Source organism: Diabrotica undecimpunctata, chromosome 2, assembly GCF_040954645.1.
Source record: "Diabrotica undecimpunctata isolate CICGRU chromosome 2, icDiaUnde3, whole genome shotgun sequence".
Taxonomy (NCBI): Eukaryota; Metazoa; Arthropoda; class Insecta; order Coleoptera; family Chrysomelidae; genus Diabrotica; species Diabrotica undecimpunctata.
Window position 1 is genome coordinate 37,298,036 of NC_092804.1, and position 16,275 is coordinate 37,314,310.

At 33.8% G+C, this 16,275-nt stretch overlaps 1 protein-coding gene across 6 annotated transcripts in view; it reads right to left on the reverse strand.

The window, feature by feature from the left end:
- Imp (IGF-II mRNA-binding protein) overlaps positions 1–16,275 on the reverse strand; it is a 318,650-nt gene that overhangs the window by 13,397 nt on the left and 288,978 nt on the right. For 3 of the 6 annotated variants that reach the window (XM_072522673.1, XM_072522677.1, XM_072522678.1), the window contains 4 exons: positions 12,612–12,814; positions 10,091–10,413; positions 4,812–5,095; positions 932–1,177 (listed from right to left, as the gene is read on the reverse strand). In XM_072522673.1, the coding sequence (XP_072378774.1) occupies positions 932–1,177; positions 4,812–5,095; positions 10,091–10,413; positions 12,612–12,814 (1,056 nt within the window). The remainder of the gene's footprint in view (positions 1–931; positions 1,178–4,811; positions 5,096–10,090; positions 10,414–12,611; positions 12,815–16,275) is intronic. The other 3 variants (XM_072522676.1, XM_072522675.1, XM_072522674.1) reach the window with 3 other exon arrangements.

Here is a 16,275-nt window from a genome sequence, read left to right on the forward strand (position 1 = left end):
ATTTTAGTTCGCGGATAAGCCAGAGTAAGATAACAGGATTATAGCGACAATGCGCTGTCCTGAGTTTTGAATTCGGTTAGGAAACCATGTTGGAGTTCTATTACCCAGGACTCCCACATGAAGAGCATTTGGCTGATAGTTGTGCCCCTATCGCGCATCAGAGTGCTATAGGGGGGAAAGTGATGGTCTGGAGCATTGAAGCGCGGTGGAGTGACTCCTGTTATTACTCGAGTTAATACACCTCGTTCCAACGAATTGTTATATCCGAACGTAATTCTTAGGGGTGAACATGTCTCACAGGCTGGGTTTAATTAAATTGATTGCTTGATCTACTACTTGTTGTAATTGGTCATAAAACGTTTCCCTTGTTGTTTCAGGCTTGTTATTTTCTGGGCCGTGTACTCCGATGATGTTCAGGTCTTTCTTCTCCATTCTTATCTTTGCTGTTACAATCCTTTCTGACATGTATTGACACTCTTTGATTGTCAACTTTGAATTGACACTCTGTGATTTTGGTACCTTTGGTGTATTAGTAAGGCTACACCTTCTTTGGCCCTGTTTTCTATTGATACTCCACTGTAGATTAGTATGTATTCACTTAATTTTGATTGTCCTTTTCTTTTCTTTTCTGTTTCCTGTAGAACACAAAGGTCTATTTCTTTCTGTTTCAGCACTGGGTATTCAATTCAGGATGTTATAGTTTACTAATTTTTTCATATTGATGTTTAACACGTTCTGTAAGTCCTGAAAACAATTATACTAAAATAGGTACCAAGACTTTCTTAGAAAAGTAGCGCGCACAATAAAATAGTAACTTTCATAGATTTCAAGGAGACTTGCTAAAGCACGTAAATACAAATAACATTGCTGTTGACTCTCAGAAAATAATTAGTAATTTTTTAACAAACTAGGACACTCTTTTTCAACTTACCTGGACACTGAAGAATGGACCTATGATATGAACTGTTGTTTCATCTTCTTGCGGCGACGCCCCCTGTTCGGGTAGCTTTATAACGCTGCCGGTAACACGTTGCAATTCTCTCACATTCTGACCACCTTTACCAATAATTCGTCCAACTTGAGAACTTGGTACCATAATTTCAACTGTTAATCGCACATCATCAGATCCAGCGACGAAGCCTTCTTCCCTCATCTTTTCAAAAATCAAATATTGAGCCTAAAAACAAATGTAGGTAATAAATTATATGTGCTTTGTTTATAGTGCGATTATTATTCACATAATATTGTAGACCCTTACTAATTATCGAAAAGGTTTTATTTGAAATTTCTTTATTATTCAGAATTATCGAAAAAAAAATCATAATTAGAGCAGACCTTGGAATAAGCCTTGGATGGTTAGTCACGCCTACACAAGGAGTTCAAAATAAATATTGCATAACGTAACTTGTAAATAATATACGAGAAGAAATACTCACATCACGTCTAACCCGCCATTCTATGACACGTGTTTCACTATTTTTAGCTGTTCAGTTAGACCTGCTGGGTGAGACGAAATGAAAAATATTTCCCTTTGTATAACTGTGGTTAATTCAAAAGCTTTTTGTTATTCACTGACTGGTACAATTTAGTTAAGTAGAAGCAATCCTACCACTTGAGATTTTCTATCCCTCTAATCCAGATTCTTTCTGGATTATCAACTTGTGTATATAATTATTTGATTTCTTTAAAACACAATTTTAAAGAAAATAAGATAACACAAAACAAGTTTAAGCGGCTTTTATTACTTTTGTAACATATATAGGAGTTATTTGTCAGCAATGTAATAGAATTCATAAAAAAGGTTATTCAAATTACAAATTACAAAAGTAACAAATTACTAATCTCTAAGTTAAACCACAAATTGTAAAAACAATATCTATTTTCTAACACCTAGGATGTAGTTAGACCTCACTGTCATCATCAGCTTTAAACATAGAAGTTAAATGGAGTATAATTTAAAGAAAAGGGGCTAGGTTGCCAACACAATAGGGAATATCTAATTACTATTTGAAACCCTTCAATAGTGGATTATTAAAAGGACTCCACAAGTCCCATTGCTCTCCTGTGAGTACCATTTTGGAGAGGGAGGTTGGGACCAGAGTTCCAGATTTGGTTTCAGAACTCTGGTCCCAACCTCAGACCTATACTAACATATGGATGTGGAAAATGGACAATGACCAACTCAAAGAAAAACTCGAGCACCACGATATTATCACAAACCAGTATAGAATAAGAACAAATACGGAAATTAAAGAACTTTATAATGATAATGATGTTGTCCAGGAGAACAAATCCCAACGAATAAGGTGGGTAGAGCACGTACATAGAATGCATAACGAGGGAACTTATAAAACCGGTGGATGAGATGCCCACAGAAAAAAAGTCCACTTGAGCACAGAATGCGATGGAGAGACAACATAAAATCATATTTCCAAAAAATGAACATTCCACTTGATTATAGATTGATCGAAGAATGAGCCATTTGGAAAAAAGGTGTAGTCAGCCAAGGCCCACACTGTAATGATTTAATGATAATCTATATAATTTTAGTTTAACACAGATAGTTGTTACCGAAAAATCAAAAAAAGTGAAATATTAAATGATTTCATATATTTTTTCATGGCATTTTATTCATTTATTGCGACTAGCCATCAAGTTATATATTTTACATTGAGTATTGAGTTATACAAATCCCTGATGCATGTTACTTAAATATAACCACACAATTCATCATTTATATAGCAATAAATTGGTAATTTTAGAATGTGACAAAAGCAAATTTGGTGCAGAATTAATTTTAAAAATATTTGTTTATCTTCTGGTGAATATTACAATGTACTTAACTGTACTTCTCACCTTTATATGTACATTGTACATGTTTTATATATTTTGGGTTAAACAATAAAGTAATTACTATTTAAATGGGAATAAGCCACAATTAAAGGTTAAAGTACGTTTATTCACGTTTCAATTTCCACTTCGGAAATCGTTCTCAAAATACAAACATTAGTAAATTAAACAAATTTTTGTTTTTCTGTTATTTAGTGAAAAATTCTTCCAATAATTTAATTTTATCTGACTCATTTATATTGACAATTCAGACATACATTATACATTTTAAAGTAGACGACTTTAAAATGATATTGCCAATATTGTTGAGTTGCGCTCCTGGGACGACTTTACTTATAAGATAGTTCATTGGATTACATGAAATCAACTTTAACTTGAGAATATCCATCAGAAAAGATCATAGCATGTAATTCGTCTATAAAAAGACAAATACATGCCATGATAACAGTAAAATTCTCCTGTTAGTGATTCCATAGTAAATTATGAGGGAAAATCCAGGAAAAAACCTTATAATACTATCCCGACATGGTAAGTATTTGGTCGTGCATTTAGTTTACCTTCAAATAATACCAAATTCTGATTTTATATGTTTGTTATTTAAAAAAAAAACATAAATGATGTATGCTCTATATGTTACTGACTTTTTCCTTTTAATAACTTCCTCTTTCAATATGGGTAACCAGATCCTACTACATTCTGCCGAGGAATTTGCGACACAATTGATCTCATTTAGCATAATTAGAGCCGCTTCTTTGATTTTTCTCTTTTTATCATCCGTATGATGAAAGAGGAAGTTATTAAAAGGAAAATACCGTTATTAGTAAGTCTGTAACATATAGAGCATACATCATTTCTAACAATTTTTATAATTATTTAAATTATAATTTTTTAAATAACAAACATATAAAATCAGAATTTGGTGTTTATTGAAGGTAAACTAAATGCACGACCAAATACTTACCATGTCGGGATAGTATTATGAGGTATTTTTCCTGGTTTTTCCCTCATAATTTACTATGGAATCACTAACAGGAGAATTTTACTGTCATCATGGCATGTATTTGTCTTTTTAAAGACGAATTACATGCTATGATCTTTTCTGATGGATATTCTCAAGTTAAAGTTGATTTCATGTAATCGAATGAACTATCTTATAAGTAAAGTCGTCCCAGGAGCGCAACTCAACAATATTGACAAGTCGTCTACTTTAAAATGTATAATGTATGTCTGAATTGTCAATATAAATGAGTCAGATAAAATTAAATTATTGGAAGAATTTTTCACTAAATAACAGAAAAACAAAAATTTGTTTAATTTACTAATGTTTGTATTTTGAGAACGATTTCCGAAGTGGAAATTGAAACGTGAATAAACGTACTTTAACCTTTAATTGTGGCTTATTCCCATTTAAATAGTAATTACTTTAAAATGCCACAAAAAATAGCTTCAGAAAAATACACAATAAAGATTTCTTTATTTATTACTTATATTATTTATTCAAATGTTATAACTTTTAAAGTCGTCTACTTTAAAATGTATAATGTATGTCTGAATTGTCAATATAAATGAGTCAGATAAAATTAAATTATTGGAAGAATTTTTCACTAAATAACAGAAAAACAAAAATTTGTTTAATTTACTAATGTTTGTATTTTGAGAACGATTTCCGAAGTGGAAATTGAAACGTGAATAAACGTACTTTAACCTTTAATTGTGGCTTATTCCCATTTAAATAGTAATTACTTTAAAATGCCACAAAAAATAGCTTCAGAAAAATACACAATAAAGATTTCTTTATTTATTACTTATATTATTTATTCAAATGTTATAACAACAAAAAACAAATAATTCTTTGTTAGAAATTTTCACTTAACTTTCCCAAAAATATTCTGTTCCGCATGGTGAGTACGCTACTACCGATCGATTGCTCGAGTTTAATTAGAAACAAAAAGTAGACTTACTTTCCATTGGGCTTCCGGTGATCCGACAATGGTGACCCTCCTTTCGATCTGTGTTTCTTGTGGTTTTGTTTCGTCAATGGGTGCTATTTTGACGGACGCTCCGGAGAATCGTATGATATTTCTAATGTGTGATCCTTTAGTACCAATGATTGCGCCTACAGCGTTATTAGGGATATACAAGTAGGTTGTCTCTTGGGTATCGCCACCAGATTGGGACCCTGCGGGGTACATACCGGGGTAAGGAGCTTGACCTGAATAAAGTCCTCTTGAACCATAACCAATTCCTTAAACAACCAAAAGGACGGTTATAGATACTTTAAATAATAAACCTCTGACGCGTTTAGAATTTAAAGTAGTTCAGTTGAATTTACATTTTCTTTTTTTTTTTTTTTTCGTAATAAAAATATTCCCTATTCCCACAGAATATAAATATTCAGAGTAATACACTTAACATTAGAATTGTACCATATATCTTCTTGGCATTTAATAAACATCCATAAAAATGTGAGTTTTTTGTGCCCAACAGCATATTTTTACCAAGAATCGGTAAAAATTATAAAAAGCTTTAAGTCATAAGTGACACTTCCTTGTATCGACCTCAGAAACTGTCGAAAATTGGAAGCAATCATGTATAAGCTAGAGTACTTCGTTGTTCCTGTACCACACGTTGCGATAGTGACTACAAGGTTTGACCATAAGATTTTAATTTAAACAAATTTGGATATTTTCAAATTTATGTATTGTTCTGCGTTTCCAGTCCAATTTTTATCCAGCCCCTACCAAATTATCTAATGAACTTAAAAAGTCGTAAAGATATATGCAAATTCAACTGTTTTTTTAAAGTAAATTAGAAAATGATTCAAAAGTCTTATATATCTTTATGTTAAAGGATGTAGAGTTAAAAAAAAAATGAATAATTTTAATTATATTGATACTTAGTGCAATAATGAAATTTAAACTGTGAAACAGATTAGTTGCCGAATTATAAAAATAATACAAAAAATTTCAATTGTTTATTGAAATCTCTTTAAAAGTACAGCTGGTTCCTAAAAAAACTGATACGACTCTTAAAGCATATTTTGTAGAAAATTGAGCAGTGTATTTTGAAGGATAAATACTTATTATTTACATACAGTCACTGTCACTGCAAAATTTTAAAATTTGTCAGATAACTTATACTGTTCAACCTCAAAAAATGGCTCCACATGCTGGCAAAGAACTAAAAGCAACAATTGTAACGAAATTAGATGATTGGTCACTGGCAGCGAACCATTTTAACTTAAGCAGAACAGTTTTTAATATTAATAAAAGATGGATAGAACAAGAAACTCTCGAAAGAAAGCAAGGTTCTAGAAGACCAAAAATATCTACCGCTCATGAAGATTGTACGCTTTCGGAGGGATTAGAAGAGAATCCTTTTGAAGATGCGAAAACTGCAAGAATTATGTCATAGTTTCCGAGAAGAAAGACAACAACTTGGCGCAGAATTAAAGCATCGCGTCTTAGGTACCGAACTGCAGCAAAAAAACAAGCTCTTACATCACAACAGAAGCAATCAAGATTTATATTTGCTTTAAACCATCAGCTACAAAATCAAGATTTTTGGGGCAGGGTATTTACAGATGAGAAAATATTTCAATCTTCTAAAAAGGGCAAAATTTGGGTGTAGAGACCAGATAATAATAGATTTAATACTCTATATGTTGATATGCGGACGATACGGTCATATTTGCAAGTGACATGGAAGATCTACAGTACATAATAAAACATGTATACAATGCATGTGAAAGGTACGGACTGCAAATGAATCTCAAGAAAACGAAATCAATGATATTCTCAAAAAAACCACAAAGTGTAGATAACCTGATCATCGATAATACAACGATCGAAAGAGTAACAACATATAAATATTTAGCAACGTGGCTAACCGAAGATAGAGATCAAACAAAAGAAATCAGATTTAGAATAGAAATGGCAAGAAACACGTTCATAAAATTGAAGAACTTACTTTGCAACCGTAACCTTAATCTAGAGATCCGCACAAGAATGCTACGTTGTTACGTTTTTTCTACTTTACTATACGACATGGAAGCGTGGACAATAAAACAGTCTGAAATCAAAAAATTAAACTCCTTTGAGATATGGTGCTACAGGAGAATCCACAGAATATCGTGGACTGAAAAAGTAACTAATATAGAGGTGTTACAAAGAATGAAGAAAGAATGTGAAGTCATAAAAACTGTTAAAATTAGAAAGATTCAATATCTGGGTCATATAATGAGGGGCGAGAAGTACTTATTACTTAGATTAATTATGCAAGGGAAGATACAAGGGAAGAGAAACCCAGGACGACGCAAAATATCCTGGCTAAGAAATTTAAGAGAGTGGTTCGGTTGCAGCTCATTAGAATTATTCAGAAGCGCCGCCAATAAAATTAAAATAGCGATGATGATTTCCATCCTCCGATAGGAGAAGGAAGCTGAAGGAGAATGTTGATAGATATCGAGCAGCTGATCATTTTAGCGCCAATGTATGGGGATGGATTTCATCTAGAGGAATGGGAATGGTATAGCGTATTGATGGCAGGTTTGTTGGGCAAACTTATCTGAATATTCTAGAAAACATCATGTTTTCCAGTGTAGAACAGTTGTATCCAGAAAATAATTTTATCCTCCAACAAGATAATTGTCATGTTCACACTGCAAATATAATAAACCAGAGGCTCCAGAATATCAACATCGAAACCTTACCATCGCCCAGCTACAGTCCAGATTTAAATTCAATCGAGAATGTCTGGGGGGTTATTATAAAACAGTTGTATCGGCGTAATTTTATACCTCAATATGCTGAAGAGCTGTGGTACGGTATACAACAGGTTTGTACTGTACAACTTTCACGCAGATGGTCTGAAGCTGATATCAATGCTGATGGTGATATTACAAAATATTAGGTTTATTTTTACATACCTAAATTTAGTATAGTTTTGGTCTTCCACACCCTCGCTTTCTTTCGAGAGTTTCTTGTTCCCTCCATTATTTATTAAGGCTGTGTTATCGGTGCATCAAAACCTAGGGACAGTGTTTTCTCTGTTATTTACCGACAAAATATCTCGAAATTTGGACACGTTATTCAAAATTATGTTGCCTTTAAAATGATGGTTTTACTTTTTTTATTTTTTTTGAAACTTCTGTTGAAAAATTGGATTATACTGTTTAACGTTCTATTATAACCAAACTTTTTACGCCCATCACTTGAAAGAGTTTTTTTTTCCTGTAATCGTTGATTTTTGTTTCACCTTTCTGTGTCCAGTACTAATCGAGAAAAGCGTGTTCCAACTTTGAAGAAAATTGCTAAAAAATACTAAAATCTAATAGTGAAACGTGTTACTCATCATTGGCGCTTAGTTTCATCGTTATCGCCTTCGTGACGTCAAATCTCATGAACGTACGGTCAGTTAGTTCGTGTTAAAACTAATTTGAATGGAGAATAATGTATTTGTTGTCATTAAACTACCCGTCGGCCGGCGGCACTGAGTAAAGATGGTCTGGCGTAAGCAGTGTAGAAAAGTAAGTGATACGCCCATTTCAAATCGCAGTGTGCTTGAACTGCTAAAACAGCCTTAATAGAAAAACTGTGGTTCTGCTTATGTTATGTTTTGCTGCCTCTGATAGTGCCCAGTTTTCTTTTAATTTGGTTACAATTCTTGCTCTAATATATTGTTGAGGCAAGTTGTCGTTTTATTTCCTAATAATAAAAATAGTAACAACAACCCTATTTTATGTAAAAACTATCATTTATATACTCTTTATCAAACGCAGGAATTCAAAATAATATCAAAATTTAGACCTTAATAATTATTACAATTTATGAATTAACATATGTAATCAATCTTTTGTTTGTTTATTTTATTATTTGTCTGTCATAATCAAATACACTGCTCAAAAAGATCAAATCTTACTAAGAGTCATATCAGTTTTTTTAGAAACCAGCTGTACATTCAAAAATAAGTATAATTTGTTTCAAAACTTTCAAGTGCGGTACTTTGAAGTACTGTCAGGCTCTGTATAGTAATTTAGTATAGGTAGTAAGTTATGAGGTACGAAATAACCTACCTAATTAAAAATAGGGGGATTTTTATAGATTTTATTGTAAAAAAATATATATGTATTAACATTCAACACTATGATATATATTGAAACAATTCTCCTTCTAATTCGAACATGGAATAACTCTGCAAGTAGAACACGTTGAATGAGGTCACGATCGAACACGTTGGCTACTGCGTACCTCACATCTGCCTCTTTGGGCACCATATTTTGATGGAGTTTGCTGGAATTTATGAGCCATCAGACCCTTAGTAACTCCTCTTCGTAAATATAATAGAGATAGATGATATGTCTATAAATCCCCAAAATACTCTATGCCACCATTTCTTACAGCATCTGTCTAGTCCATCAGCTGTTCTCAAATGATAGATATTGTCACGTTCAAGTGTGATTTAATTGTCTCGTTCTGCTGACTTATTCATTCAATTTACCTCGATATGTTCTTGGATACCATTTTCTATGGACTAAGTTAGATCTTTTACTTCTAGTAACTTGAATTTTCTGGTATAGCATTGTTACAATTATTTAACGTTTCATCATCATTATCAGATTCTTCGTCAGTTTCGAAGCTTAGATCATCTGGTATCTGTACTTTCAAACAAGAAATTATCAACATTTAATAATTCTGCATCACTTAGAGTTTTTTGCTAGTCCATTCTATTCGTTTTTTTTCATATAAAAAGAGAAAAAGGTTAAAATAACAAGAACCAATAGTCATCAAATTTATAAGCAACAGTAAATTACTTCCAAATGGCTGACAGTACTTCAGGCTTTCGGTAACTTTCGTTACAGACACAGTCCGTATCCATATCCACTGTTATAATTAAGTAAAATCGTTATTTTCGAAAACTACCTTCGCAACTCCCGGCAACCTGCAACAGTCTGTGGCTGAATTTTTCGTTCCGCTTTCGGTTCGACAAGTTCCAGAATATAGTCTTAGGAAACCGTAGCTTGATCATGCCTTTAATTATGCCGATACAATGTATACGAAAATGTAGATATAATTATAGTTTAAATGAATGTGATTCTTATCCTAAAATATATTCTATTATAAAAAATGTATGCATTAAAATAGCCTCAAATATCTACGCTTACTAAATTGAAAACCAATACATCCTTTAAATAAGATTTTAATGAGAATAATGATAAAAATGTAATGAAAAATTGTTGTACCTAGGTTATTTTTACCTGCTGTGGCCATCATCGCCATCGGATGCAACCCCGGGAACATCATGGTCTGGGGTGCCATGGCCTGCAGATCATTTTCGTAGCTTTGTCTTAATTTTGAGCTAATCTGGGATTCGGCGCGGCTCATATTTTCGATGGATCCCTTGACAGTGATTATACGTTCTAGATTGAAAGAATTGATATCGTTTATACTGGATACGGTAATCTTGGTATCGGTCTCTTGCATTATCCTCTTGATTGTATTACCTCCTTTTCCTATAATCCGTCCGATTAGATTATTATGAGCTAAGATCTTTAAAGAAATTTCCCTAAAATATAGAAGAAGAATTAATCACCTTGACGTTTAAGTGATATGTTTATATTTTATATGCAAAGTTTTAAAATAAAATTTCCTGAGAAAGTTTATAATATTGTAACAGTTTTTAATTTTTTGAACTCGATAAATAACATTTAGAATCAGAGTGAAGTAACCAATATTTTGTAAGAAATGTAGAATGAGATGTATTATAAAATAATGTAACCAGAAACTCAGTGAAAAATTCACTTTAGAATTTATGATTTTTTTCGTCTTTTATGAGGGGGGGTGGTCCAAATGTTCGAAACATACCTCGGTCTTAAAAGGTGGACACGCAACATCGGCACGGCATTCACCCCGATTTCTCATTCACGCACAATTCTCCCTAAACTTTCCCTCTGTTCCTACCTGTTCATGTTCAATATCGCCCGTTCTCATTCTGCCTTATCTTCTTGCTTGGCCCTGGGCACCCTGCCCCCCTTTGGGTTGCCTTTCGTCTGGTTCCTTTATCTCCAATGTTCTCCTCACACATCATTGAAGTGCTCTCTACCGATATGACGAACTAAACATCTCCGCATTTATCGCAAACCAATAAAGTGTGTGAGACAGAGCCCGATATCTCACAGTACAGGCATTTGTCATTTTCTACCTTTCCAAAACTGTAAAGGTATGCCCTGAAGCAACCATGTTCTCTGAGCGTTAGGAAGTAATCCAAACGCCGATGCTCGCAGTCCATACATCTTCTATGATTAGGAATCAGCGACTTCGTCACCCAATGCAATGAGCCACCCTTCTCATCTCGTTCCATTCCTCTTGCCACATCATTACCTCTCCTTTTCTTCTTTTTTTAAACGTTCTATTGGTATGTCTTCATTTCTTCTCTTGTATATTCTTCCTCTTTCCTTCATTAGCACGTGCATCGGAATACATCCGGTGATAACTCCCAGCGCCTTGACAGAGACTGTTCTGTATGCACATGCCACCCTCAATAGACTATTCCTATCTGCTGTGGTGAGCTGCTTTCTGTACGCTTTTGTTAAAACTACAGTACTCCAGACAGGCGCAGCGGAATATATGACTAGTGAAGAACAAGTACACTATTTAGACAACAACTTCGAAAAAAGTATATACTTGTATCAAAGCGTTTCTCCAAATAAACTGCAAGTACAATCAATGCATGTTTATGCGAGATTTAAAAAAAATTGTTGTACTTATACTATAAAAACGATGATATGTGTGTCCTTAACGCACTCCTTTCTGAATATGTATGTCACTATTATGTATCCTTGTTAGGTTCCATTCTACTTTGAGCATCATTTGCTTTATCGCGAAACGACATTAACTTTCACAATCTGTCTGTGTTTAGAAAGAGGGGATGGCATTTCACCAATGGCTCTCCATGGTCTAGTAAGTTAATGTAACGTCATACGGCTCTTTTTCCTAACGGGAAAATTCACTCATACCAGATACCTGCGATATCAACGTTGAATTGAGCTTTGAGGGAAACTTTTGCCATATTATTGAGTCCTAAATGACCTGGTATGCTGGAGTACCACCAAAAAATTTTCGTAAGCATCTATATATCGTGACCACTACCGCTTTTTGAATGGTCTTTTAAAATTTTCACTACGACCCAGTTGTATGATGTTGGTAACAGGTAACATTACACATTATCCCCTTATTCGTATTTCCAGATCTATGTACTTGGCGATCTTTTCGTTGTATTTAACACGTAGATTATTGTTGTTAGGTATCGCTAAGTGTTGTTTGTCTAGTTAGTTTATTAACTAGTATGAAATTTGGTCTATTCTGTGCCACTGATTGGTCTGTGAGCACAATATGGTCCCAGTATAGCTTGTAGTTGAGATTCTGATGCATATTATCAAGGGTATATTGACAATATGTGAGATGGTGTTGAGAAGTTCCAGTTGTTTACCTATCGCTTGAGTCATGTTCAGTTGCAGCTACCTATAAGACGTAGGCTGGTTTCTTCTTCTACAGGCGCTATAAAACTTTAAAACTATTCCAATCTTTAAACACTAGCATTAGTTCTACTAGTACCTACCAACATTTGTTATAAAGAGACCTATACGATTCAGTGTTGATTTTATCTGTAAAATCATTTCTCTGATAATAGTTACCCAAAAGTTGATCTTAATTCATCAAGAATTATCGAAACCATACATAAATTGCATAATATATTTAACTTACCCTTTATTCGTGTTGTTAGCCTCCTGTTGCATAACTTCTAGGATTCTCTTACACGCATTGGTACAATTCTCTGGATTACCGTAAATAGTAATGGCTTTCTCTAAGGAACCTACATTGTCTTTTCTATGAACATCAACTCTTGCCCTCGTCTGTTGTGTTATCTGTCTTATTGTTGAACCTTGTCTACCAATAATAGCTCCTACCTATAAAAAAAGGCGTTCTCAATCTTAATTTCGGACCGGTTAACAGTAAGCGACTATAAATTTGCTGGTTTTTTATTTTCGAATATTATCGAATAAAGTTATATAAGGTAGAATGCTCGAATAAATGAATTTTAATTAATAAAAGGCAGATATCGAGCACAGTTTAATTATTAAATCTTGCCAAGTACTTTCGCTCCTAGAGCATCTTCAGGGGCATTTCGTAAAATTTGGCCTATCCAACAATCTTTGAGAATGTCATAAACATAAAATTATACATTAACACAACACGACACAAGGACAAACAGTTTAAAATTTTTTAAAACTGACGAAGCTACATATTGGTTGGCATCAGAAGAGAGAATATTCTCTTTAGGATTAACCTTTACTCGGGACCGCTATTCAATAGAGCCTTGGGAAACCTTCCTAAAAATGAACGGACCACAAATTTCTAATATAAGATATGCAGATAACACTGTCCTACTAACTGATACAGACACGAACTTAAAGAAAATCTTCTTCTTCTTCAAGTTCCGCTCCTATCGGAGATTGGAAATCATTCTGGCAATTATAATTTTGTTGGTTACGCGCCTAAATAGTTCAATTGAACTGCATCCAAACCATTCATGGAGATTGCGTAGCCACGAGATTTTACGTCTTCGTACGCTTTTTCTGCCTTTGATTTTACCCTGCATTATATTCCTTAGTAGTTCGTATTTTTCACCTCTCATGATGTGCCCCAAGTATTCCAATTTCCTGATTTTTATGGAATTTAACACTTCGCATTGTTTTCCTAGTTGTTCGAGAACTTGTTCGTTTGTTTTGCAATCCATCCATGATATTTTCAAAATACGTCGGTAAAACCACATTTCGAATGCTTCTAGATTTTTAATGTTGGATTTTATAAGTGTCCAAGCTTCAACCCCATACAAAATGGTAGAGAAAATATAACATCGAAGCATTCTTATTCGGAGCGATATATTGATATCGCGATGACAAAAAAGTTTTCTCATTCTATTAAAAGTTGACCGTGCAATTTCAATGCGGCATCTTATTTCTTTTGTCTGATCAGTATCTTCTGTGATCCATACTCCAAGGTATTTCTACGAAGATATTTGTTCAATTTCTGTATTATCTAGTACTAGCTTAACTTTGATGTTTTGTGCTTTTGTAAATACCATGAACGTGATTTTCTACTAATTTATTTTTAGTCCATAATCGTTGCAATATATATTTAGTTGTTCAGCAAGGTGTTGCAGTTCTTCAAGTGTTCCTACCAGAAGGACGGTGTCGTCAGCATATCTTATGTTATTAAGTGGCTCACCGTTTATTATAAGGCCCGCACTGACCTCGGCAAGCGCTAATTCTGAGATGGCTTCACTGTATAAATTGAGTAACAAGGATGATAAAATACACCCTTGGCGGACCCCACGGCGAATCTGGATATACTCGTCAGTTCATGTTCAACTTTCACTTTTGCGTTTTGGTTCCAATAGGGGTTATATATGATTCTAATGAAAAAAAATCTAACAGAAAATCTTCTTCTTCTTATGGTGCCTATCCGTTACGGATGTTGGACACTAACTGATGGCTATTCTGACTTTGTTGACTGCTGCCCTGAAAAGTCCGGTGGTGGTTAAGTTAAAACATTTTCGCAGGTTATGCAGCCAGGATATTCTTCTTCGTCCTGGACCTCTTTTTCCATGCACTTTACCTTGAAGTATGGTCAGAAGAAGAAAATCTTAAACCAACTTAATGGTGCTTGTCGGGTTTGGAATTAATATTAACGAGAGAAAGCCCAAGATAATGGTAATCGAAAAGAGGCAAAATGTCTATTTACCTATAATCATAAATGAGAAGATATTGATATTAGAACAGGTAAACGGTTACAAATACCTTGGCTGCTGAATTAACTACAAGCATGGTCCAGATCAAGCAATTAAAGCGAGAATTACTCAAGGTATGTTGTTCTTTATGGAGTTGAAAGATGGACTGTAAAGATAAATACAGTAAAACCTCCGTTAACCGAAACCTTTTTACCCGAAACATCGTTTAACCGAAACGGCTGACAGTTTCAATAATTTCGTCAATAAAAAGTAAATGTTTGTCGCAAAATGTAAACAATTCCGTTAATTTCACTCACCAATTGATGTCTATGTGTGTTGGAAAATCACAAAAACCAAGAGCTCTAAAAAATATTTCCGAAAAGGCATTTTAAGGTATAGAAGCCAAAAAAGTTCATGGATGTCGACCACTTTATTTTTAGAATGGTTTGAAAATGAATTCGTCTCAAATGTAAAATCCTTTTTAAAACCAAAAAACCTTCTCATCAAAGCATTGTTGCTTGTTGACAATGCGCCCTCACCCTCAAAATCTACAAAATGGTGACAATTGTCAGATTTTTGCCACCGAATGTCACAAGCTTAATCCAGCCGTTAGACCAGGGAGTCATAGAGACATTCAAGAGACATTATAGAGAAGCATTCTTAAGACATCTGTTATTACAGGAGACGAATTAATCCAAAAGTGTTCCCGAAATTCTCAAATCTTTAACAATAAAACATTTTTATTGGTGATCTGAGTCGTGGGCCAAGATCAAATCTTCAACTTTGGAAAAACTGGAACAAACTTTTTGATAAGATTTTGATTAACGATCCTCAAGAAGAAAATGGTAAGAAAACGACAGAAGAAATTAAGCCTTTCATTAAAAATTTGCCGGGACATGACGAAATTAACTAAGAAGAGATAAGTGACTGGTTAGCAGCTGATAACTCAGAACGTGAATTCATCGACCAGGACATCATTGATATGGTTCTTTATCAAGACAACCTGAGCATATCAGATGACGAAGATGACGACCCAAGAGGCAACACGGCTTGGGGTTAGGGACACGACTAGATTCTTAATTTTTGTTGTCATTACATAAAGTTTTGTCCTTTTCAGATTGCTTTACGTTTCGTCGAACAATCGAATGATGCAAACTCATGAAGTTCTGCAAATTAACGATGGAGGGAGAGAGAAACATCGTTGTCAAACGAAAACGCAAAAAAATAGCAGATTTCTTTAAAAAAAGCATGTTAAACTTGTTCATTTTCCTTAATTTTATTACTTTATTTTGCATTTACTTATTAGAAAACATTACGAAATCAACTCATAGTATTTTTTAATACCAATACTTTGATCAAGAATATTATAAAAAACAATGTTATTTTTAACCGAAATTCTTGTTATCCGAAAGGGCCTCCTCCCCCAATTATTTCGGTTAACGGAGGTTTTACTGTAGTCTAAATAAAGTGGAGACATTTGAAATGTGGGTGTACAGGAAAAATTAAAAATCGAATTCTCGGAATGCTCGAAAAACAAATGAAGAACTTCTAAATATACTAAATATAGAAAAACAACTATTTTAGTTAGAACCATTAAAATAAGAAAAAACTGTTACTTGAGCCTTTGGCTACATAACG